This window comes from Cyberlindnera jadinii (genome assembly GCF_001661405.1).
Source record: "Cyberlindnera jadinii NRRL Y-1542 unplaced genomic scaffold CYBJAscaffold_23, whole genome shotgun sequence".
NCBI classification, from domain to species: Eukaryota; Fungi; Ascomycota; class Saccharomycetes; order Phaffomycetales; family Wickerhamomycetaceae; genus Williopsis; species Williopsis jadinii.
Genome location: NW_017963674.1, coordinates 85,176 through 105,704, shown reverse-complemented (window position 1 = coordinate 105,704; position 20,529 = coordinate 85,176). Strand labels below are relative to the sequence as shown.

The following is a 20,529-nucleotide window of genomic DNA, read 5'->3' as shown; positions in this document are numbered from 1 at the left end:
ATTCTCCTCTGCTTCTTGTGTGAATATCTATGCTGCTCTCAGATCTCTGCCTCATGATTGCGTGCTGGAACACTTTTGAGGAAGACTTCATTCGAACAAATGGGAAAGATGAGATTGTACGTGGTGGAGTGAAATGTGTGTTGTATATCGTATATAGATCCTAGATAGTAAGTATGAGGACCTTCTTGGAGAGGATTACACACAGATGCTGTTGTGTGGTATCTTCTGAGTTGGTTCACCGCTTACTCAGTAACCTCACCATCCAGTGTGGCAGCCTTCTGCTGTTGAGGCAAAAGAGTATACTCATCTGGATCGCTGAGAGGCTTCTACAACAATAGTTTGGGCGTCTTTGAACCTCACGATAAGTTACCACATGCTATGTATTCCTTGATCAGTCAAAGTCCCTAATGAAGTGGGTATCACAGTGGTATCCATCTACGTTCTTCGTCAAGTACTGCTGGTGATACTCTTCAGCATCGTAGAAGCTCTCAATCTGTTCAATCTGTGTGACTATTGGTGCTCCCCACTTCTTTTCAAACTCCACAGTGACAGATCTGATGGTATCGAGGTCTGAAGGGTTGTGGTAGAAGATGGCTGAACGGTACTGAGTTCCTCTGTTCCTCTTCCCCTGTGCATTGACTGTTGTTGGATCGTGAATTCGGTAGAAGAAGGACACGAGTTCGTTCAAGGAGAGCTTCTCTGGATCATAAGCGATTTGTAGCACCTCTGCGTCTGTTATTCATTCCTGGTGTGTTAGCTAACGACGATTAACGTCCAATGGCTCTTTTACTCACAGTTGGTATCACCTTCGCAGACTCTTTCATAAGAAGGGTTTTCAATGTCTGTCTGTCCATTGGCATACCCAACCTTTGCATCAGTCAACCCGTGGCCCAGGTACTGCTTGCTGTATAACTGGTCCAGCCCCCAGAAGCACCTGTTTTGAAGTATCACATGGTTAGTCAAAGCAAGGCCTTGGAGGTCATCGACATGTAGAACAACTTACCCGCCAGCTACGGTGATGAGCCTATCACCAGAGGACAATTGGATAGTTGGAGACACCGTGGCAACCATGGAACAGCGTCTGTATACGGTGATTACAACCACAAGGTCTCTAAGCTTCCAATTGCCACATGCTTCAACAGCCTTATATACACATCAACTCTCCCACCTCCACGCCACAGTGCGTGTGTCATGGGAATGCACAGTCGATCTTATTAGGCGGGAAGCTGGATAACTGATGACGTATTGGCCAGCGGTGTGTTCCAATTGGTCAATGCCCGGCTAAACACACGGATTTCATCACAATGGCGAGGCAATTGTGCACTGTGAACTGTGAACTGTGATGTAATCCCTGGAGGCGCTCACGTATGCCCCGGCCAGCCAAATTCGGCTACCGCACCTCCACCAGTACGCCTATAAAATGTCGCTGTCCCCATCACCAACTCCACCACAACTCCACCACAACTCACTATTGACACACCAAGGTTGTGTCAGGTGACCACGAGAACTGGACCAGATGACAGTGACATACGCCACGTACTCCTCAGAGGAGTTCATTTCCAAGGTGGGCAACACGCCCTTGATCAAGTACGAAGCGCTCTCCAATGAGCTCGGGAGGAACATCTACTTCAAGCTGGAGTCTTCAAACCCTGGTCAGTCCATCAAGGACAGAGCCGCTGTATACCTGTTGCGCGATGCCATCGCAAGGGGGTTACAGTCTGGAGACACGTTGGTCGAAGCCACTGCTGGCAACACTGGCATCTCATTGGCTCTGTTGGCACGCTCTTTTGATCCTCCTTACAAGGTGAGGCTCTTTGTCCCGGACGTGTTGATCCAGGACAAGGTTGACCTTTTGGAGTCTCTCGGGTGCACTGTTGTGAAGTGTCGTGTTGATGTTGATCAGGAGCATCCTGAGTTCTTCCTGAACGTTGCACAGAGGTATGTAGATGAGCACGAGGGTGCGTTCTACGTTGATCAGACGCACAACGTGAACAACAAGAGAGCCCACTTCGAAACCACGGGTCCTGAAATATGGAACGAGTTGCAAGGCAACGTGGATGGGTTTGTAGCAGCAGCAGGGACCGGCGGCACGCTCTCTGGTGTCTCGCAGTTTCTGAAATCCCAGAAAGAGGACATTGTTATATGGGCAGCTGACCGGTACGGCTCTGGCTTGACGTCGTATGTAACGACTGGTGGTCGTTCATGGGAATCAGAAGGAGACTCGTTCGTCGAGGGCATTGGCAAGAAGTTCCTCACCACGCAGATGGAAGGGCTGCTGGACCGTCTCGACAGCGCCATCACCATTGACGACACAACAACCATCGTCACGATCTACAAGCTATACAACGACCAGGGCATATGGGTTGGACCCAGTGCCGGTGTCAACATTGCTGCTGCTGCTGTGCTGGCAAAGAGGCTACCAGAAGGCTCCACCGTGGTGACAACGGCAGCTGACCTTCCACAGAACTATGCGTCCAAGCTGTTCAACAGGAAGTGGTTAGAGTCCGCGGGCCATTGGGATTCCATTCCTGAAGAGCTGCATAAGTATGCTACGTATTTGTCTGTATAGGAGTGTTGATTTTTGTATAGGGTGCTTTGTCTATGGAAGTGTTGATTTGTCTATAGAAATGTCTCATTTGTCTATGGAAGTGTTGATTTGTCTACAGAAATGTCTCATTTGTCTATGGAAGTGTTGATTTGTCTACACAAGTGTCTGATTCGCCTACATAAGTGTTGATTTGTCTACAGAAATGTCCCATCCACCTGTAGAAATGTCTCTGTTTCACAAAAAAAGACAAAAGGTGAAAAAAGAAACGACTACAGTAAAGTTCGTGGACAAATGGTACGCGCAGCACACACTCACGTGAGCTTGCGAATCATCAACACCTCGCACGCAACCGTGGCTCTCCCCATAGCTGAACCAACCACAAACACCACAAGCTCCAAGATGCACAGTTATGTGTCAACGTTACCACGGTGCCTGTCTGTTTACAATTCACATCGAACCTAATCGTTTGACACATTTTTGTTGATGTTTCCATCTTTCACTAACAAGCGATCCACCATTGTAGCAAAACAATCCCAACGGAAGGGGTAACCACATGAGGTGATGACGTGTCCATTTCTCGTTATCAGTGGCAAGCTGAGCGGGCAGCACGGCCAAAAAAAGAAACAACTCGACTGCCCCTACACGGAGAGCATGAGCACACACACAGAGTCTACGGCACATAGGCTCTGTTTTCCTGACTCGGGGAGCCCATGTTAACTATGGGAGAGTGTTGTTGCGACGGTACGGAGTTTGTAGCTTATCTATGGCCTGATGACTCATGACGTGTTGCTAAGCACCACGCCCGGAGGGGGTTGGTGTATTCTGTGCGAGGGCTTTTACGCTGTTGTTCCGTGTATAAATAAGTGCCTTGATCCCTTCTTCGTGTTCCATATGTCCAATATATGTGTAAAGAGTGTATATCTACAGCGATAACAGTATATATTGAGCACACTGACAGATGCCTATTCCGCAATTTCCAAACTATAACAGAGAGCAGTTCCTCTCGCGCATCGGTAACACCCCGTTGATCAAGCACGAGTCCCTTTCTAGGGAGACCGGGCGGAACATCTTCTTCAAGGCTGAGTACACGAACCCAGGCCAGTCCATCAAGGACCGCGCCGTGATGAAGCTCTTGGACGACGTCGTCGCCAGCGGCGCCGTGAGCCCAGGCGGTACCTTGGTTGAGAGCACCGGAGGCAACAGCGGTGTGTCCTTGGGGTTGTTGGCCCGTCTATACACGCCGTGCTTCAAGGTTGTTCTCTTCGTGCCAGACTCGCTCATCCAGGATAAAGTCGAGCTCATGGAGAGCTTGGGCTGTACCGTGGTGAAGTGCCCTGCCGCTGCTCCGCCAGGTCATAGAGACTGCTTTGTTGAGGCGGCTAGAATCTACGCCGAGGAGACGCCAAACTGTGTGTTTGTTGATCAGATGAACAACTTGAAGAACAGACAGGCCCACTACGAGACCACGGGTCCTGAGATCTGGAGCCAGCTGGAAGGTAGAGTTGACGGGTTCGTCGCCTCTGCCGGAACCGGTGGTACCTTTATGGGCATCGCCTCTTATTTGAAAGATATGACGAAAGGTAAAGCACAATGCTGGTTTGCCGATAAAGTCGGGTCCGGGTTGTGTCAGTTCATCACTTCAAAGGGTCAGTCGTGGGAGTGTGAAGCTGAGCCGTCTTTTGTCGATGGTATCGGTAAGCATAACTTGACTGGTCAGATGAGTGACGCCCTCAAGATTGCAGATGGTGCAGTGACGATAACAGACACGGAGGCGATCCTCATGATCTATAACTTGATCAACGAGCAGGACTGCTGGATTGGTGCGTCTGGTGGATTAAACCTCTGTGCTGCAAAGCAGTTGGCGCTGACTCTACCTGAAGGTTCCAACGTTGTTACCACGGTCGCTGATGGCGCAGACAAGTACGAATCCAAGTTGTTTTCACGTAATTGGTTGGTTGAGAATGGCCATTGGGACTCCATACCGGTAGAGTTGCGCAAGTTTGCTACATACGATCTGTGAGTCATGAATCTAACATTTGCTTTGCTTTTTTGCTTCCTAATATCAACGTAGACCATCGTTTACCTTGGGCATGGCTATATTGACCTTCAGAGTCTGCGACACATGGAGGGCATGGCTATATTGACCTTCAGAGTCTGCGACACATGGAGGGCCTGGTGAGAGCTTCTCATGTCCCAATATCACGTCTAATGGTGCTGTATAAGATCCGATGGTCTCTTCTAATACCTCTGTCGCTTTGGTCGTCAAATTATGTAGGGTAGCTGGATTTACTGGCTCGGATACATTTGAGCTCTGACCATTGCAAATACATTTGTTTGCGCTGTGCTATTGCAGAGACTACTTGGAGGTGAATATTCCACGTCATAGAATACCTCTGAGCCTTTCTATGTGGTAACTTCTGTTTCACTGGTGACGAAATAGAGGGACTCAGGCTGCCAATGTCGACCACCTCCTGTTCCGTTTGATATATGATCGATGTCTTTTGGAGTGTCGCATTCAATGAGGTCATTAGTACACCGCCAGTTTACCACTGCCAACCATTGTAAGCCATCCACTTACTGTTCTTCCACCTCGGATATCACGTCTCTCCTTCATGGAAAGGAGCCATTGATCCTCATTGGAGCCATAAAGCCCAATTGGTGTCATGTTTGATCCAATTGTGGGTCCATATGCATGTCCGTTTGTATATGTCTCCAAGTGCCATAATCATGGCGCACAATCTTAGATCAACACCTCGTAAAGTTTATCCCTTATTGCTATATCTCCCATGCTCTCTTCCTAGTGACACTGGCATTTCATACCTATAAAATGCTCTCTACAATGATGTTCTACGCTTAAGGTTACACCACTCTCTTTTGAAATGTTGAAGTCATCAACTTGGCAAACAAAACAGAGAAGGTATACGCTACACGGCATGACAATACCACAAACCTTTGGCTTGATGTGTCTACATGATCTGGAGACATCCTTTGCAACTAAAAAGAATGGAAACCCAATACCATTGATTAACCATCTAAACCATCGGTATTGTACGCAGCTTCATGTATATCACGTGATCTCGGTTACACAGCCCTGGCATATGTGTTACCCTCCCTGCCTGAGTAAATCTCAGTACGGCTTCAAGTATGCGTCCCCAGCACAAAGTCCCAACGGCCACGTGTAACTTTCAGAACAGACGAAAAAATTTTTTTGTGTTCCTCAAATTTGCCGCCCAATTGCCCGATTTGTATAAAAAGGGTCAATTTTCTCTGTTTGTCTGTGAGAAGAGCGAAGATGAAAAATTTTTTTTCCTTCTTTCTTTCACTCTGTCGCTCACACCGGAAATCATTTTGCATTCCTTCTGAGAAGTTAGATAAATTTGATAGTAATAAATCACAATGGGTAAGGAAAAAGCTCACGTTAACGTTGTCGTCATTGGTCACGTCGATTCTGGTAAGTCCACCACCACCGGTCACTTGATTTACAAGTGTGGTGGTATCGACAAGAGAACTATCGAGAAGTTCGAGAAGGAGGCTGCCGAGCTTGGTAAGGGTTCTTTCAAGTACGCTTGGGTTTTGGACAAGCTTAAAGCTGAGAGAGAAAGAGGTATCACCATCGATATCGCTTTGTGGAAGTTCGAGACTCCAAAGTACCACGTTACCGTTATTGATGCTCCAGGTCACAGAGATTTCATCAAGAACATGATTACTGGTACTTCCCAAGCTGACTGTGCTATCTTGATTATTGCTGGTGGTGTTGGTGAGTTCGAGGCTGGTATCTCCAAGGATGGTCAAACCAGAGAGCACGCTTTGTTGGCTTTCACCTTGGGTGTCAGACAATTGATTGTTGCTATCAACAAGATGGACTCCGTCAAGTGGGACGAGTCCAGATTCACTGAGATTGTCAAGGAGACCTCCAACTTCATCAAGAAGGTTGGTTACAACCCAAAGACTGTTCCATTCGTCCCAATCTCTGGTTGGAACGGTGACAACATGATTGAGGCTTCCACCAACTGTCCATGGTACAAGGGTTGGGAGAAGGAGACCAAGGCTGGTGTCGTCAAGGGTAAGACCTTGTTGGAGGCCATTGATGCCATTGAGCCACCATCAAGACCAACTGACAAGCCATTGAGATTGCCATTGCAAGATGTCTACAAGATTGGTGGTATCGGAACTGTGCCAGTCGGTAGAGTCGAGACCGGTGTCATCAAGCCAGGTATGGTTGTTACCTTTGCTCCATCCGGTGTCACCACTGAAGTCAAGTCCGTCGAGATGCACCACGAGCAATTGGCTGAGGGTGTCCCAGGTGACAACGTTGGTTTCAACGTTAAGAACGTCTCTGTTAAGGAGATCAGAAGAGGTAACGTTGCTGGTGACTCCAAGAACGATCCACCAAAGGGTGCTGACTCTTTCAACGCTCAAGTCATCGTCTTGAACCACCCAGGTCAAATCTCTGCTGGTTACTCTCCAGTTTTGGACTGTCACACCGCTCACATTGCTTGTAAGTTCGATGAGATCTTGGAGAAGATTGACAGACGTTCCGGTAAGTCTCTTGAGTCCAACCCAAAGTTCATCAAGTCCGGTGATGCTGCTATCGTCAAGTTTGTCCCAACCAAGCCAATGTGTGTTGAGGCTTTCACTGAGTACCCACCATTGGGTCGTTTCGCTGTTAGAGACATGAGACAAACCGTTGCTGTCGGTGTCATCAAGTCCGTTGAGAAGTCTGACAAGGCTGGTAAGGTCACCAAGGCTGCTCAAAAGGCTGCTAAGAAGTAAGCTTGATGCATTCTTCATTGGTTTTACATTAAATGAGATGTAAATTTGTCTTTAACTATTTCATGTAGTGCTACAGTAGTTCCACCACATCGTGTCACGGAGCAAGCTGTAAACATCTGACCAGCTACGTTGGTTGAATAACTGATGCATTGAAAGTTATACTATACAGGGAGTTGATAATAAAGAGAATATGTCATACGGATCTCAAATTGACGAGAGCAAATGCAGCGTCTTGTTCCTCAGGTTTCAACAGTGATTGGATGTTACCCTTTTCACGCTTCAAGAGTTGTAGAGCACCAATGGTTGCCCAATCCTCTTCATCTGTTTCGGAGTCCTCTAAGGCGTCTTCCTCGCCTTGACCGTTACTCTGCGACAGCGTTGACCGTATCGAGCTGTGTCTTCTTGTTCTCAGCGTGGCACTCTTACGATGTCCTGGGTGTCCTGAAACGTTAATAACACTTGTAGTTGAAGAAGGCTGATAGTACAAGAGCTCTGGCGAAGTTGGTGTCTGGGAATTTGATCTGTGAGGTTTGAACTTCGGTTTCTGCACCCTTGAAACAGAGGACTTGCGTGACTGTTGGCCCGTTGGTGGTGAAACCAACCTTGGGTTCAACTTCAGAGGTGGAATCTCGTCATCGTCAAATTTGAAGACGTTCTCATCGTCGTCGTCGTGTGAGCGATAGTCGCTGAGGTCGTCATCGTCGTCGTCCGACGCAATCGCGTAGTCATCCATAGAACCCTGTTGCTGCTGCTGGTGATGTTGCTGTAGCCCAACTCTTCTCTTACGCGTGTTGAGTAGCTTATTATGGCTGTCCAACTCGTACTTGTTCTTAGTGATGGATTCCCTTCTCGCACTCGCTGCTGCTGAGATGGATGGACCCGCCACGCCAGTGTCGTTCTCTTTGACTTTGGCGTTTGCAATTCTAACAGCGTTGCGCTCTTTCACAAAGCTCTCGGGCGCAACCTGCTTGGCTCTCCACTGTCCCCAGCCAATCTTCTCAAAGATGATGGACTCAGACTCAAACCCTTGGTTCAAACAGCTCATGATCAACCGTCTCTGCTTTGACAGCGAGAGCTTATCAAAGCCCAGGATCTGATTACTTAGGTTGGACGTGATGTGACGAATGGCGAGAGGCCCGGTAACCATCAGCAACCGTGCCAACCTCTCCGGCGTGACCTGGTTGGCCACGGCAATACCCTCCGCACTGGACGTCGAGAGCTCGGTGACGTGCTTCTGCGTAGGCTTCTTATACGTGGCCTGTGTGATGAGGGCTGGCGACGTCGTCGTCGAGCCCTGGCGGGACACGGAGGAGGATGACACGTTCTCGGTCGAGGTCGAGAACGGGGACGTTGGGCCTAGCGAATCAGGCGAAGTCTTTGGCGATAGCTGTGACATTTGCTTATTGAGGACCTGCTCTCTGTGGCGAATGGCTCGAGTATTGGTGAGTTTCTCAATGGGAAAGTCCCTGTTATCCGTTGCTGTTGTTGCTGTTGTTGTTGTTGTTGTTGACGTTCTAAAATCGCCCCGAGAACAAAGGGGATTATAATTTCAAGACACAATCCCGCTTATCTCCCGTTTTGCGCTGGTTTTGCTAGTCCCTCGAGCCGCGGGGCCAGGACTAGGAATGGGGACTAGGAACGGGACTAGGACAATCAGAGAGCTTGGTGTTTTGCCAGTGGACTTCTCCAGTGGGCTTCTCCCGCAGGCCTGTACGCTGCACTGAGGAGACAAGCACTTGTGGTGGGCTCATATGCCACGTCCAAGGGTGTGCTCAGGGCTTTGCAACGCTATGGCACAGGTCACACCAGTGCCAATTGGCTGGTCAGTTGTGTGGTGTAGCGAACGTTCTCTTATCAGGGAGTTGCCCCAACCACTATATGCAACAACCTCATTTGTGCGATGGAGGCTGGGGACTCCGGGACTTGGGAGCTCTGTCTACGCCCATTTCGTGAAACTACGCGTTCTTCTGAGACCGTTGCTCTGTGCAGTAGAACGACTGTGCTTATCGTCGTGTGCTGGCTACGTGCACCTCTGTACGCTGGTACAGGGAGCAGTACCCGGTGTCCTGTTGAGAAGGCACGGTCATCTCCCTGGCACGCACAATTGTGCTTCAACCAGTCCGGGGCAGCGCGCGTGGGCGCTGTCTCCGCTTGCCGGGTGAAACGCGGTTCCAGGGCCAGGAGACTAGTCCTTTCTCTCCATAGTTAAACATATATCTATATCTAGAGCTATATCTATATCTACATCCTAATGAGTTTTAGGCATGAGGTTCTGTCTAGACGGTCGTAGCCACTGAGTAGAGTCCTCCACACTGCGTCTGGTGGGGCTTTACGGGGCCATCATTGCAATATCTTCAGCACTGTATTGCTAGACCCTTGTAGTAGTCCCACAGAACACTGGACTTCCTTTTTTGTCCTTGAGTCCCGTTTTTGTTCGATCAACCTTAGTCATCCACTTTCCTGAGACTCATCCTTCACCTTAGTACTGGCAACGAACCCTTGGGTGAGCATTCGGCGCTGAGATGAACTCCCAGGCGCTGCTCTCGAACATTAGGAGCTACGTGTGTCCTCGTGTGTATCCACTGAATTCCATATGGCCTCCTTTACGCCGCTCCGCGGTGATGATTGTGCTCTTCATTGGCAACTACGGAGAGGTTCGTGTTCTGTTGACCAGGAGGTCGAGGCAGCTGAATAACTTCTCCGGACACGTCTCGTTACCTGGTGGCAAGTCTGACCATGTTGAAGAGAGTGGGTACGACGTTGCAAGGAGAGAAACCATGGAGGAAATCGGGCTGCCGTTCGACGAGGAACTGAACAAGAGAGGGTTTGTTCTGGAGAAACTGAACGAGATGCCATGCTATCTATCGAGAACTTTCCTCAGCGTCCGGCCCGTGGTTTGTTTCTTACACAAGACCAACCATCCTCAGGAGACCATATCGGACATCCAGTTCATCCTGAACCCCGGTGAAACCTCGAGCATCTTTTCAGTTCCTCTACTGGACCTGATTGGTCTAAACGCTCAACATGAATACATTAGAAAGACTACAAACCATTTCAAGTGGGGGAACCTGAGATGGCCAATTAAGCACTACTTCTATCCAAGTGAGAACCCAAATGAAATTCATTGGCTGGATAATATCCAAGACTTGAGCAGCGATGAGGAGATCGAGCATGAGCAAACTGAGAGAAGCATCAAAGACCTGTGGGGGTTGACCGCACAGATCCTCTACGACTTGGCAAATATAAGCATCAATGAACTCACAAAGAACTACATTGGCAATGAGAATTTGATCTATGGGCTAACTGAGTTTGGCGGACAGATGCTACAAAGGAAGAGATCGTCATGGGAATCAGGAATGATTGTAAATGAGCGTGATAAGGCATTCGATCAAATCATCCCTCAACATGTTTTTAAACATATATCTGAAGAGTTCAAGCTATAGACTACATGCTAATTTAGATCTTGTTTTGCAATATTATATATGTCTCAAGCCCTCAACGCAAGCTTTGGTAATTCAACGTCTAACTTCGGATTCCTGTGGATCTCAGCCATGGCCACAACTCGTGCCATTATCTACACAGTTGATCAAGACCAACAGTCATCCTTCTTCTTGGGGGAATCAAGCGGAAGTAGTGGCTTCATCTCATCGTCAACTGGCGGGAATTGTGAAGGCGTTGTGCGTTTTGATTCACAGCTGTGGCTTCCGACATCAACATTAAACGCACATTTGATGAATACTTTTTTTTGGTTGCATTACTCACACCTAAACTTCATCTTCTAGCTATACCTTACACTCCAATTAGTAATAGATTGTAGGCTTTGTTCTGTAGTAGCAGCTCCAGGTATAAAAGGATGCTCATGCTCCGTGTAGAATCATAAGACAAGTGCTTTGGTGCTTAGTCCTACATCGAAAATGACAACCAAGAAGCTCACGCACTTTCAGAAGATTGTAAAGGCCTTTTATCAGTTGTTCAACTGGTATCCAAGTGTATATGAGTCAAAGGAGAAACGCTTGCTCTTCAAGCTGGATGTTACGCTCTTGATCTATGTCTGTGTCTCGTTCTTTTGTAAGTACCTTGATCAGATCAACATCAACAATGCTTACGTCTCTGGTATGAAAGAAGACTTGGAGCTATACGGCAATGAGCTCAATTGGCTGAATATCACCTATCTATCTGGCTACACCGCTGCTCAACTGCCTTTGCTGCTACTGTCCACTTCAAGTTCTAAATACACCAGGTTCTTCTTGCCAGCTTGTGAGATTGTCTTTGCAGTCTTAACGTTCTGTCAATCAGAGGTCAAAACCGTTGGCCAGCTGTACTGTATTAGATTCTTTGTCGGTGTCTTCGAAGCTCCATTCTTCACTGGATTCCATTATACCCTTGGTAAGTACTATGGTACCAAATCCTATAAAGGTGCGCCTGTTGAGTTGTACATGCGTTCCGGTGTGTTCTTCCTCTCTTCATCCCTAGGCACCATGTTCAGTGGTTACCTACAAGCTGCTGCCTACTCCAATCTCAACGGAGTCCATGGAAGATCTGGCTGGAAATGGCTCTTCATCATCGACGCCTCCATCACGATTGTCGTTGGTGTTATCGGGTTCTTCTTTTGGCCTGGTAACCCAGAAGTCGGCAAGCCATGGTTCTTATCACAGGACGAGTACGACCTCGTCTTGGAGAGAAACGAAAGAAACGGGATTGAAAAGGCAAGCAAGCTGACCTTGAAGGCATTCAAAAGAGCATACACTGATTGGAAAGTGTACCTCTACGTCATTGCCTTCACTGCAGCGCTATTGTCGTTGTATCCAACGATATACCTATCACTTTGGATGAAAGCAGAGGGAAACTTCTCTGTTCTTCAAATCAACAGATACCCAACCGTCAGCAGTGCCGTATCAGTCGTCACCATATACGTCTCAAGCGCACTGTTCTCTGTCTATGCTCCCTGGAAATTCGCCGTGGTTGCTGTTGTTGTGCAGACAATCTTTGCCGGCATCATGATCAAATACAACGTCTCGCAAGCCACCGTTCTCTACGCCTTCTGGCAAACAGGGATCTTTGCGCTGCCGTCTCCTTTGATCTATAACGCGGTCAACAGAGTGCTGAGGGACGACCCTGAGCACAAGGCCATCGTCATGGGCTCCATCATGACGCTCTCCTACTTCGTCTATACATGGGCGCCCCTGGGACTGTACCCAACAGCCGCAAGTTACGGCAAAAGAGCAGCTCCAACGTGGTCTGTTGGATACCCAGTGTGCTTAGCAATGGCCTGGGTATTCGGTATCGTCTATATACTCGCGTGCTATCTGGAAGAGCGTGAGAGAAAGTTACAAGGCAAGCCATCCATTGAAGATGAGATGGACGCCGCTCTCAACGGACTTGACACCAACAGCGACAGCGTCTCCGACAACGACTCCTCCACGGACTTGAAGAACAGCCTCAAGCAAACAACGAAGGAGGTTTCGGTTTAGACCGTCAATAACATCACAATGCCTTAGTTTCTCCCCGACAACTGTAGTCTCACACCGGTAAAAGCAGTGGCATCAAGCCCGTAAACATTGAAACACAGCCCTTTTCCCGTAAAACCGGGTCCCAATGAGAAGTCGGAATTCAGCAAAGGGTTCTCGCTCCGATAAAAAACCAGCGAAAGCTGAACGGTTCGTGAAGAAAAAACCCCAAGTTTGTTGATCTTTTCGTTTTGTGTTTTTTCCCCTTTCAAAAACAACAAACAAAAAGTAAACAAAGTAAGCACACCACACGGCGGTTAACTGTGGAGGGAGAATCTTTGTTCATTGTTTGAGTGCTTGAATTGTCGTTTCGTCTTGCAATGTCTCAGGAGAGTTTACAGGAGAACGGGACGCCCAATGCCAACGAGACCAGCCCGACGTCGGCAGACTCCTCTGTTGGTGGGAAGGAGCTCAGCGGAGGACAGAGGTCGCCAAGGTTGAATGGGTCTGCTGGGGATGGAGAGGCGGCGGCTGGTGGTGCTGATGGTGTGTCTGTCGCTGAAGGTGACGGTGGCGGTGAGGAGCCGCCGGTTGTTGAAGCTGGGAATGCCCCTGGTGGGGAGGATGTTCAAGAGGCGGATGTTCAAGAAGACGACCAGGAGGACGTTGCGGACGCTGAGCAGAACAGCGACCTGCCAACGCCTCTGCCAAAGATTGTGGTTTCGCCGGAGCGCCAACACTTAAGAACAACTTCAAATGCCTCTTTATCTTCGGTTGGGTCCCGTAATGCTTCACACTTGGCGTTTGTCAAGAGCGCAATCACTCTCATTGCAGATCACAAGGATAGTAAGAAAAACACAATTCTGCTGAACTCTTCCAAGAAGACATTGGAGAAGTTGCAATCCGGATTCGATTCCACGCTTGTTTTCGAGACGTTGCGTACTGCAATCGAAACTAAGCACCAGGACATTGTCGTTATTGCGTTGGATTGTCTTTCAAAAGTTTTCACCTTCCAACTCTTTGAACAGATCCAGGTGCCACCTTCAAAGAGTATCACTGCGTTGGTTGATGATTCAGATATCCCACAACAGTCAAACATCACACCTCCTCCAAGGGTTAACCTCGTTGATGCCGCTGTGGACACGATTGCAGCTGCCTTCCAAGGTGAAGGCTCCAGTGAACAGATTGAAATCCAAGTGATTAGAGCTTTGGTTGCAGCGGTGTTGAACGAAAGCCTTCCGGCTCATGGCTCTACCTTGCTTAAAGCAGTGAGACAGATCTATAACATTTTTATCTTGTCTTTATCACCGATGAACCAAGGTGTTGCACAAGCTTCCCTAACCCAGATTGTGAATTTTGTCTATGAAAAAGTTGAAAAGTTCACCTCAAAGACCCTACCAAAGAGCCCATCCACCTTAGACGTTGATCAATCTACAAATGAACCAACACAGGATGAACCTTTGAATTTGGAAACTTTAAAGAGTTTGAACGATGAAGATGAACGTTTAGTGGATCAGTCAAATGATATTGGTGACGAAAGTGAGCTCGCTGTTAAGGATGCATTCTTGATCTTTAGAGCTATGTGTAAACTCTCTGTAAAGAATTTGGAAAATGATTCATTGGATATGAGATCACATGCAGTTCGTTCAAAATTGATTTCTTTGCACATTATTCATTCAATCATTAAGGAACACATTGATGTCTTTTTATCAACTACTGTTGTTATTCGCTCGCCTTCATCAAAGGAGGATACTATATTCGTCGACGCTGTTAGACAATACTTGTGCCTTTCAATCTCTAGAAATGCAGCTTCGGCAATTTCTCCTGTTTTTGAAACCACTTTGGAGATCTTTTGGTTGATCATGTCCAATTTGAGGTATCAGTTCAAACGTGAAATTCCTGTGTTTTTATCAGAAATTTACTTCCCTATCGCGGAACTAAAAACTGCAACATCTCATCAAAAGAGATACTTCTTAGTCGTTGTCCAAAGATTATGTAACGATCCAAGAGCTCTCATTGAATTCTATTTGAACTATGATTGCGACTCATCGCTGCCAAATATCTGTGAAAGACTGGTTGACTATCTTATCAAGCTTGCATTAACCCGTGTTGAAGTCACACCTAAGCAAAAGGCGGAGTACAAAGAGCATGCAACAAAGCCAATCGCGACGTATAACTTGTCCCAATTGCCAATGTTGTCCATCTCCAAACTTTCAACCCAGATTTCCATCCCTGATAGCGCACTACCCTACCCTGTTGAGTATGCTTTGAAGGTTACCTCGATGGATTGTATTGTGGGTATTCTAAGATCATTGAACTCTTGGGCACAAAAGGGTCTGGCCCCAGAAATGAGATCATCATCAGCATCTAACTTCAGAAAAAGATCAAGCACTGGTGGTTCTGGATCATTACCACAGTTGACTCTGTCCACTGATGAAATCGATGACCCTCAGGAATTTGAGAATTTGAAGCAACGTAAAACAGCTCTTCAAGAAGGTATTAGATTGTTTAACTTCAAGGCAAAGAAAGGTATCGATTATTTGATTAAGCAAGGTTTTATTGAGAGTAAAGAACCCCAAGTCATTGCTAAATTTTTGCTGAACCAGCATGGATTGGACAAGTCGGTTATTGGTGAATACTTGGGTGAAGGTGACGACGAACACATCGCCATCATGCATGCATTTGTTGAATTGATGGATTTCACCAATTTGAAGTTTGTGGATGCCATGAGACGTTTCCTCCAAGCTTTTAGACTTCCAGGTGAAGCACAAAAGATTGATCGTTACATGTTGAAATTTGCAGAACGGTACGTTGAAGGAAACCCAGGTGTGTTTGCAAATGCCGATACCGCCTATGTTTTGGCTTACTCTGTAATTATGTTGAACACAGATCAGCATTCAAAAAATGTTAAGAATAGAATGACTGTTGAAGACTTCTTGAAGAACAACTCTGGTATTGACAACGAACAAAACTTACCAGATGAGTTCTTGACCGATATCTTCAACGAGATTGCTAAAAATGAGATCAAACTTCAGTCGGAACAACATGCAGCATTGTTGTCTGGTGAATTGGCTCCAGCTCAACCGCAGGGATTTGCTCTATTTAGTGGACGTGATGTTAACAGAGAAGCGTATATACAAGCCTCAAAAGAGATTTCCAATAAGACAGAGAAACTGTTCAAGACATTGGGACGCTCTGGAAAGACTGTTTTCTACTCTGCTTCCCACATAGAGCATGTTAAGTCTATCTTTGATACGTTATGGATGTCTTTCTTGGCAGTTTTGACAAGCTTATTGAAGTCTGAGGATGATGAGGACGCTGTTGCCTCGTGTTTGGAAGGTTTGAAATTGGCTATTTCCATCTCCTCTATATTTGATCTGGAAGATGCAAGAACTTCATTCATTGGTGCATTGGTTCAGTTCACTAACTTGACCAATGTCAAGGAAATGCAAAACAAAAACGTTGAAGTTATTCTGTTACTTTTGAAATGTGGTGAGCAGTTTGGAAATCATATGAAGGGCTCGTGGAGAGATATTTTGACTACTGTGTCGCAAACCGAAAGATTACAATTGATCGCTAAGGGTATTCAAGCAGATGTTGTTCCTGATGTTGCTAATGCTAGAGTTCATAGAACCTCATTAGAGAGTGTCAGAAGTCACAACACTGGTTATTTCTTTGGTCTAGGTAAGAAAGCAACGCCGATTGAACAAGCACAAATTGATCACTACGATCAACGCTTGGATCCGGAAATCGGGTTAAGATTGGCATCATCTGAAATTTCAATTGCCATTGACAAGATTTTTACTCAGAGTTCAACATTGAACGGTACGGCAATCGTGGATTTCATCAAAGCACTTACTGAAGTTGCTTTCGAGGAGATTGAGTCTTCCTCGGACAGCACTACACCAAGAACTTTCTCACTTCAAAAGGTTATCGATGTTTGTCACTATAATATGGGAAGAATCAGAGTTGAGTACACAAGTATTTGGAATGTCATTTCTGAATTTTTCAAGAAAATCATTGATAAAGACCATAACCTGTCTGTTATTTTCTTTGCGTTGGATTCGTTGAGACAGTTATCTATGCGTTTCATGGACATTGAAGAGTTGGCGGGCTTTAAATTCCAAGAAGATTTCTTGAAGCCATTCAACTACATCCTACAACACGCTAATGACCTTGAGGTGACAGATATGATCTTAAACTGTTTGAGCAATTTGATCCAATTGAAGGGTTCAAAGATCAAATCTGGTTGGAAGACTATTTTCACTGCTTTAGATTATACTGCGAACGATACCAATGAAAATTCTGTTCGTAAAACCTACGAGATTGTCGATTCTGTTTACAGAGACCATGCTGAGACTGTTTTATTACAGGAGGAGACTTTTGGTGAACTTGTTGGTGTTTTAGCTACAATTGCAAAGAACTCCAAGTTCCAGAAAGTTGGACTGCAGAGTTTGAACAGAACGAAGAAGATAATCATTAGAGTTGCAGAGCTTACCCTGGATTCCCAGCCTGATGATCCTATTCTAAAGCATCACAAGGATCTATTCAAGGATCTGTGGTATCCAGGACTCTCAAGTCTTAATGATGTTATTATGACCTCGGAGGATTTGGAAATCAGATCTAGGGCATTGAACTACATGTTTGATATCTTGGTGCAGTTTGGAAACAGGTTCAGTCCAGAGTTTTGGGATAAGATCTGTGTTGAACTTTTGTTCCCAATCTTTGGAGTTCTTTCGAAACATTGGGAGATTAACCAATTCAACAGCCACGATGACATGTCTGTTTGGTTATCAACTACTCTGATCCAGGCTTTGAGAAACATGGTTGCTCTATTCACCCATTACTTTGATACTCTGAGTAGAATGTTGGATGGGTACCTTGGTTTATTGATCTCTTGTATATGCCAAGAGAACGACACCATAGCCAGAATTGGAAGATCATGTTTCCAACAGTTAATTACTCAAAACATGGACAAGTTCACCCAAGACCATTGGGATAAAGTTACCGATGCGTTTGAGAAACTATTTGAGTTGACCACTGTTAATGAATTGTTCGACGCCGATCCCTTAAGAGCTGAGAGTTCTATAGCAGAGTCCCCATCTAGCGTTGCCCTCAACGAGTCGGAGAGTGTTGATGTTGGTAGCACATTGTCCAACGGACAGTCTAACGGGAATGTTTTGAAGGCCAAGGGTTCTGGCGAGTTGCGTTCCAAATCAAGGACCAAGAATTCGATCGTTATCAAGTGTATCTTGCAACTTTTAATGATTGAGACTGTTAGCGAACTATTCGAAGATGAGCAATTTTATGACTTGGTTCCGTACAATAATTTGATGAGACTTACGAGTCTCTTGGAGAGATCGTTCAGATTCTCGAGAAAGTTCAACGACGATTACAACCTTAGAGTGAGATTGTGGAAGTCCGGTGTTATTGATAGATTGCCAAATCTCCTAAAACAGGAATCCTCTTCAGCTGCGGTGTACATCGGTGTCACCTTTAAAGTGTACAGCGATGCAGGGAAGATTTCACAGAAGCAAAAGGATGGCATAAGCGCAAGCCTAATCCCCATGTGCGTCTCCATTATTGAGAGATACACACAGCTCGATGATAACAAGCAGCAGAGAAACGTGGCCACATGGAGACCAGTCGTTGTTGAAATCCTCCAAGGGTATTGTGAATTGGAGGAGAAGGACTTTATAAGGAACTGTCCACACGTTTACGACTTGATGTTGAACATCTTGGACAAGAGCGTTCCTACAGAGCTGAGAACAGCGTTGAAGGCCTTCTTCGGCCGCGTTGGCGACGTGTACATTAACGAAGAGAGATGATTGTCTCCTAGTCCCTCTCTCTTCTTTTCTTTCCAGTATATATATATCAATCACCATTATTATCATTGAAGAAAGTGTTGAAGCTACCAAAAAGACATCATAATAAATCCTGCAAACAGACGACGGGGTTCATAACGCTGTTTAGAGTTTAAAAGCAACCACAGCAACAACTAAAATTCGCGAAGATCTTCTTTTTTCAGCGTGCTGATATTTACGCTGGACGGCGAAGTTCCTACAGAGGTTGCATGCTGAGATTTACTCGAAGCGGAAGTTGAAATTTTTCGACGCCGACGCTGAAAAAAAAAGTGGAAAGTTCAACGAAATCTCAAGGCCTTTTCTCTCTTCTCTATAAGTTCTCTCTGACTTAGTATTCACCTATATATCTTTCCCCCCAATACAAGATGAGCGTAAGTTGATAGTGAAGAATTTGGTGTCTGGGAGTATCGCATGGTTTTGAAAGTGACTCTTCGTGGTGTAACTGTACTGTGGCTTTTTTTCCCTGTGTCTGTCTGTCTGTCTGTCTGTCTGTCTGTCTGTCTGTCTGTCTGTCTGTATTTGAGGTTAAAACACGCTAATTTGTATGAAGTGGTGATAATCATGGTGTCCCGCCGAGGTTTTAAAAGATTGGCTGTAACCTCTGCGTGTGTTTTCTACAACGAACAGAATTTCAACGTCTTGTTGATCCTGGCAGATGTACGTTACTGTGGGAAGAGAAAAGCTCATTAGTCACAAGACAGTGGTGCGCGTATATACCCTCACAAGATTGCTTGCCTCCCCCCCTCCGATGTTTGTTGCCCAACTCCGAGTTATACAGTAAGCGTTCGTGTACTAACAACTCTACAGAACCCATTTGACCTTTTGGGCAATGACGTTGAGGACGTGAACGAGGTTAACTCCGTCCCAAGAGAGATTGTCAAGAAGAACACCTCCTCCAAGAAGGCTGATGTTCCACCACCATCTGCCAACAAGGACAAGGCCAGAAAGAACCGTCCACAACCAACCGGTAACGATGCTGCTTTCAAGGACAAGAACGCTGGTAGATCTGCCAACAAGTCCAGATCTGTTGATGAGTCAAAGGCCAAGGGCGCCAAGTCCAACAACAAGTCCAAGTTTGACCGTCACTCCAGATCCGGTAAGACCGACTCTGACAAGAAGGTCAAGCAAGCTGGCTGGACTGCCGATGCTGAAGGTGAGCTCGAGGCTGAGGTTGAAGGTGCTGAGGATGCCCAAGATGAGTTGAAGGAGGAGAAGGTTGCTAAGAAGTCCCTTGAGGACTACTTCAAGGAGCTTGAGGCTTCAAACACCTCCTCTCAACGTGAGGCCAGAAAGGTTGAGGCTGTCGATGAGGCTGCTGTGATCGTCAAGGTCGAAGAGGAGTTCATCCCACAGACCAAGTCCAAGAAGGAGAAGTCTAAGACCCTCAAGACTAAGCAATACTTGGACTTCTCTGCAACCTTTGCCGATGAGGCTCCAGCTCAACACGAGTCCTCCTTCCGTGGTGGCCGTGGTGGCCGTGGCTCCTCTCGTGGTAACGCCAGAGGCTCCCGTGGTGGTAAGAACAACGCTGCTAGAACCCCAAGAGCTCCAAAGGCTTCCCACGCTACTGGTCCAAGCTTGACCGAGGAAAACTTCCCATCTTTGGCTTAAACGTCATTGATAGAGAGAGGCGAGTAAAGGCTCCCCCGTTGTCTCTTGACCTGGGTATTATATCTACTTGAAAAAAGATATCCAACTGCCGGTCCGATCATCATCATTCTATGTATATCTTTTTTTCACCAATCTACAAAAAGAATATATGTATAGTTCTTCTTAAAAAAAAATATGGAAAAGGGACCTATTTTGTACGATTGAATGTGTGAACTGTACCGTTGTAACTTTTCTATCTGGTAATAGCGTAGATATCACCAATGAAATGGATCTTCATGGTGGGAAA

The 20,529-nt window shown here is 46.3% G+C and overlaps 9 protein-coding genes across 9 annotated transcripts; 7 read left to right on the top strand and 2 right to left on the bottom strand.

Moving 5' to 3' along the window:
• Nucleotides 1–391: 391 nt before the first annotated feature.
• Nucleotides 392–1,322, bottom strand: CYBJADRAFT_192355 (peptide-methionine (S)-S-oxide reductase MsrA; the record flags this gene model as incomplete). Its single annotated transcript, XM_020217440.1, has 3 exons — nucleotides 1,004–1,322; nucleotides 795–934; nucleotides 392–732 (listed from the first exon to the last, which is right to left on the bottom strand). Exons 1-3 carry the CDS (start codon nucleotides 1,069–1,071, stop codon nucleotides 392–394), a joined length of 549 nt encoding a protein of 182 aa, XP_020067998.1. The 5' UTR covers nucleotides 1,072–1,322.
• A 90-nt stretch (nucleotides 1,323–1,412) lies between these two features.
• On the top strand, nucleotides 1,413–2,749 carry CYBJADRAFT_169809 (cysteine synthase). Its single transcript, XM_020215940.1, is given in 4 exon segments — nucleotides 1,413–1,439; nucleotides 1,451–2,571; nucleotides 2,609–2,709; nucleotides 2,732–2,749. The coding sequence occupies 1 exon segment, from the start codon at nucleotides 1,517–1,519 to the stop codon at nucleotides 2,567–2,569; it is 1,053 nt and encodes a 350-aa protein (XP_020067997.1). The 5' UTR covers nucleotides 1,413–1,439; nucleotides 1,451–1,516; the 3' UTR covers nucleotides 2,570–2,571; nucleotides 2,609–2,709; nucleotides 2,732–2,749.
• Nucleotides 2,750–3,506: 757 nt separating this feature from the next.
• CYBJADRAFT_132492 (tryptophan synthase beta subunit-like PLP-dependent enzyme) lies at nucleotides 3,507–4,568 on the top strand (the record flags this gene model as incomplete). The annotated part of the gene is made up of 1 exon (XM_020213058.1): nucleotides 3,507–4,568. The coding sequence occupies one exon, from the start codon at nucleotides 3,507–3,509 to the stop codon at nucleotides 4,566–4,568; it is 1,062 nt and encodes a 353-aa protein (XP_020067996.1).
• Nucleotides 4,569–5,905: 1,337 nt separating this feature from the next.
• On the top strand, nucleotides 5,906–7,321 carry CYBJADRAFT_155969 (elongation factor 1-alpha; the record flags this gene model as incomplete). The annotated part of the gene is made up of 1 exon (XM_020213459.1): nucleotides 5,906–7,321. The coding sequence occupies exon 1, from the start codon at nucleotides 5,945–5,947 to the stop codon at nucleotides 7,319–7,321; it is 1,377 nt and encodes a 458-aa protein (XP_020067995.1). The 5' UTR covers nucleotides 5,906–5,944.
• Nucleotides 7,322–7,452: 131 nt separating this feature from the next.
• STB3 (Stb3p) lies at nucleotides 7,453–9,012 on the bottom strand. The gene has a single exon (XM_020215939.1). It carries the CDS (start codon nucleotides 8,715–8,717, stop codon nucleotides 7,515–7,517), a length of 1,203 nt encoding a protein of 400 aa, XP_020067994.1. The 5' UTR covers nucleotides 8,718–9,012; the 3' UTR covers nucleotides 7,453–7,514.
• Nucleotides 9,013–9,616: 604 nt separating this feature from the next.
• PCD1 (8-oxo-dGTP diphosphatase) lies at nucleotides 9,617–11,116 on the top strand. Its single transcript, XM_020215938.1, has one exon. It carries the CDS (start codon nucleotides 9,844–9,846, stop codon nucleotides 10,762–10,764), a length of 921 nt encoding a protein of 306 aa, XP_020067993.1. The 5' UTR covers nucleotides 9,617–9,843; the 3' UTR covers nucleotides 10,765–11,116.
• A 119-nt stretch (nucleotides 11,117–11,235) lies between these two features.
• Nucleotides 11,236–12,792, top strand: CYBJADRAFT_132487 (MFS general substrate transporter; the record flags this gene model as incomplete). Its single annotated transcript, XM_020213057.1, has 1 exon — nucleotides 11,236–12,792. The coding sequence occupies one exon, from the start codon at nucleotides 11,236–11,238 to the stop codon at nucleotides 12,790–12,792; it is 1,557 nt and encodes a 518-aa protein (XP_020067992.1).
• Nucleotides 12,793–13,050: 258 nt separating this feature from the next.
• Nucleotides 13,051–19,004, top strand: SEC7 (Arf family guanine nucleotide exchange factor SEC7). Its single transcript, XM_020215937.1, has one exon. It carries the CDS (start codon nucleotides 13,149–13,151, stop codon nucleotides 18,594–18,596), a length of 5,448 nt encoding a protein of 1,815 aa, XP_020067991.1. The 5' UTR covers nucleotides 13,051–13,148; the 3' UTR covers nucleotides 18,597–19,004.
• STM1 (Stm1p) lies at nucleotides 18,998–20,514 on the top strand (the record flags this gene model as incomplete). The annotated part of the gene is made up of 3 exons (XM_020217439.1): nucleotides 18,998–19,003; nucleotides 19,260–19,289; nucleotides 19,440–20,514. 3 exons carry the CDS (start codon nucleotides 18,998–19,000, stop codon nucleotides 20,241–20,243), a joined length of 840 nt encoding a protein of 279 aa, XP_020067990.1. The 3' UTR covers nucleotides 20,244–20,514.
• Between the last annotated feature and the right edge of the window lie 15 nt (nucleotides 20,515–20,529).

Bases quoted from the DNA above. Each gene is read 5' to 3' on its own strand.
- STB3 (XM_020215939.1), bottom strand. From the start codon at position 8,717: ATGTCACAGCTATCGCCAAAGACTTCGCCTGATTCGCTAGGCCCAACG.
- SEC7 (XM_020215937.1), top strand. From the start codon at position 13,149: ATGTCTCAGGAGAGTTTACAGGAGAACGGGACGCCCAATGCCAACGAG.
- CYBJADRAFT_169809 (XM_020215940.1), top strand. From the start codon at position 1,517: ATGACAGTGACATACGCCACGTACTCCTCAGAGGAGTTCATTTCCAAG.
- PCD1 (XM_020215938.1), top strand. From the start codon at position 9,844: ATGAACTCCCAGGCGCTGCTCTCGAACATTAGGAGCTACGTGTGTCCT.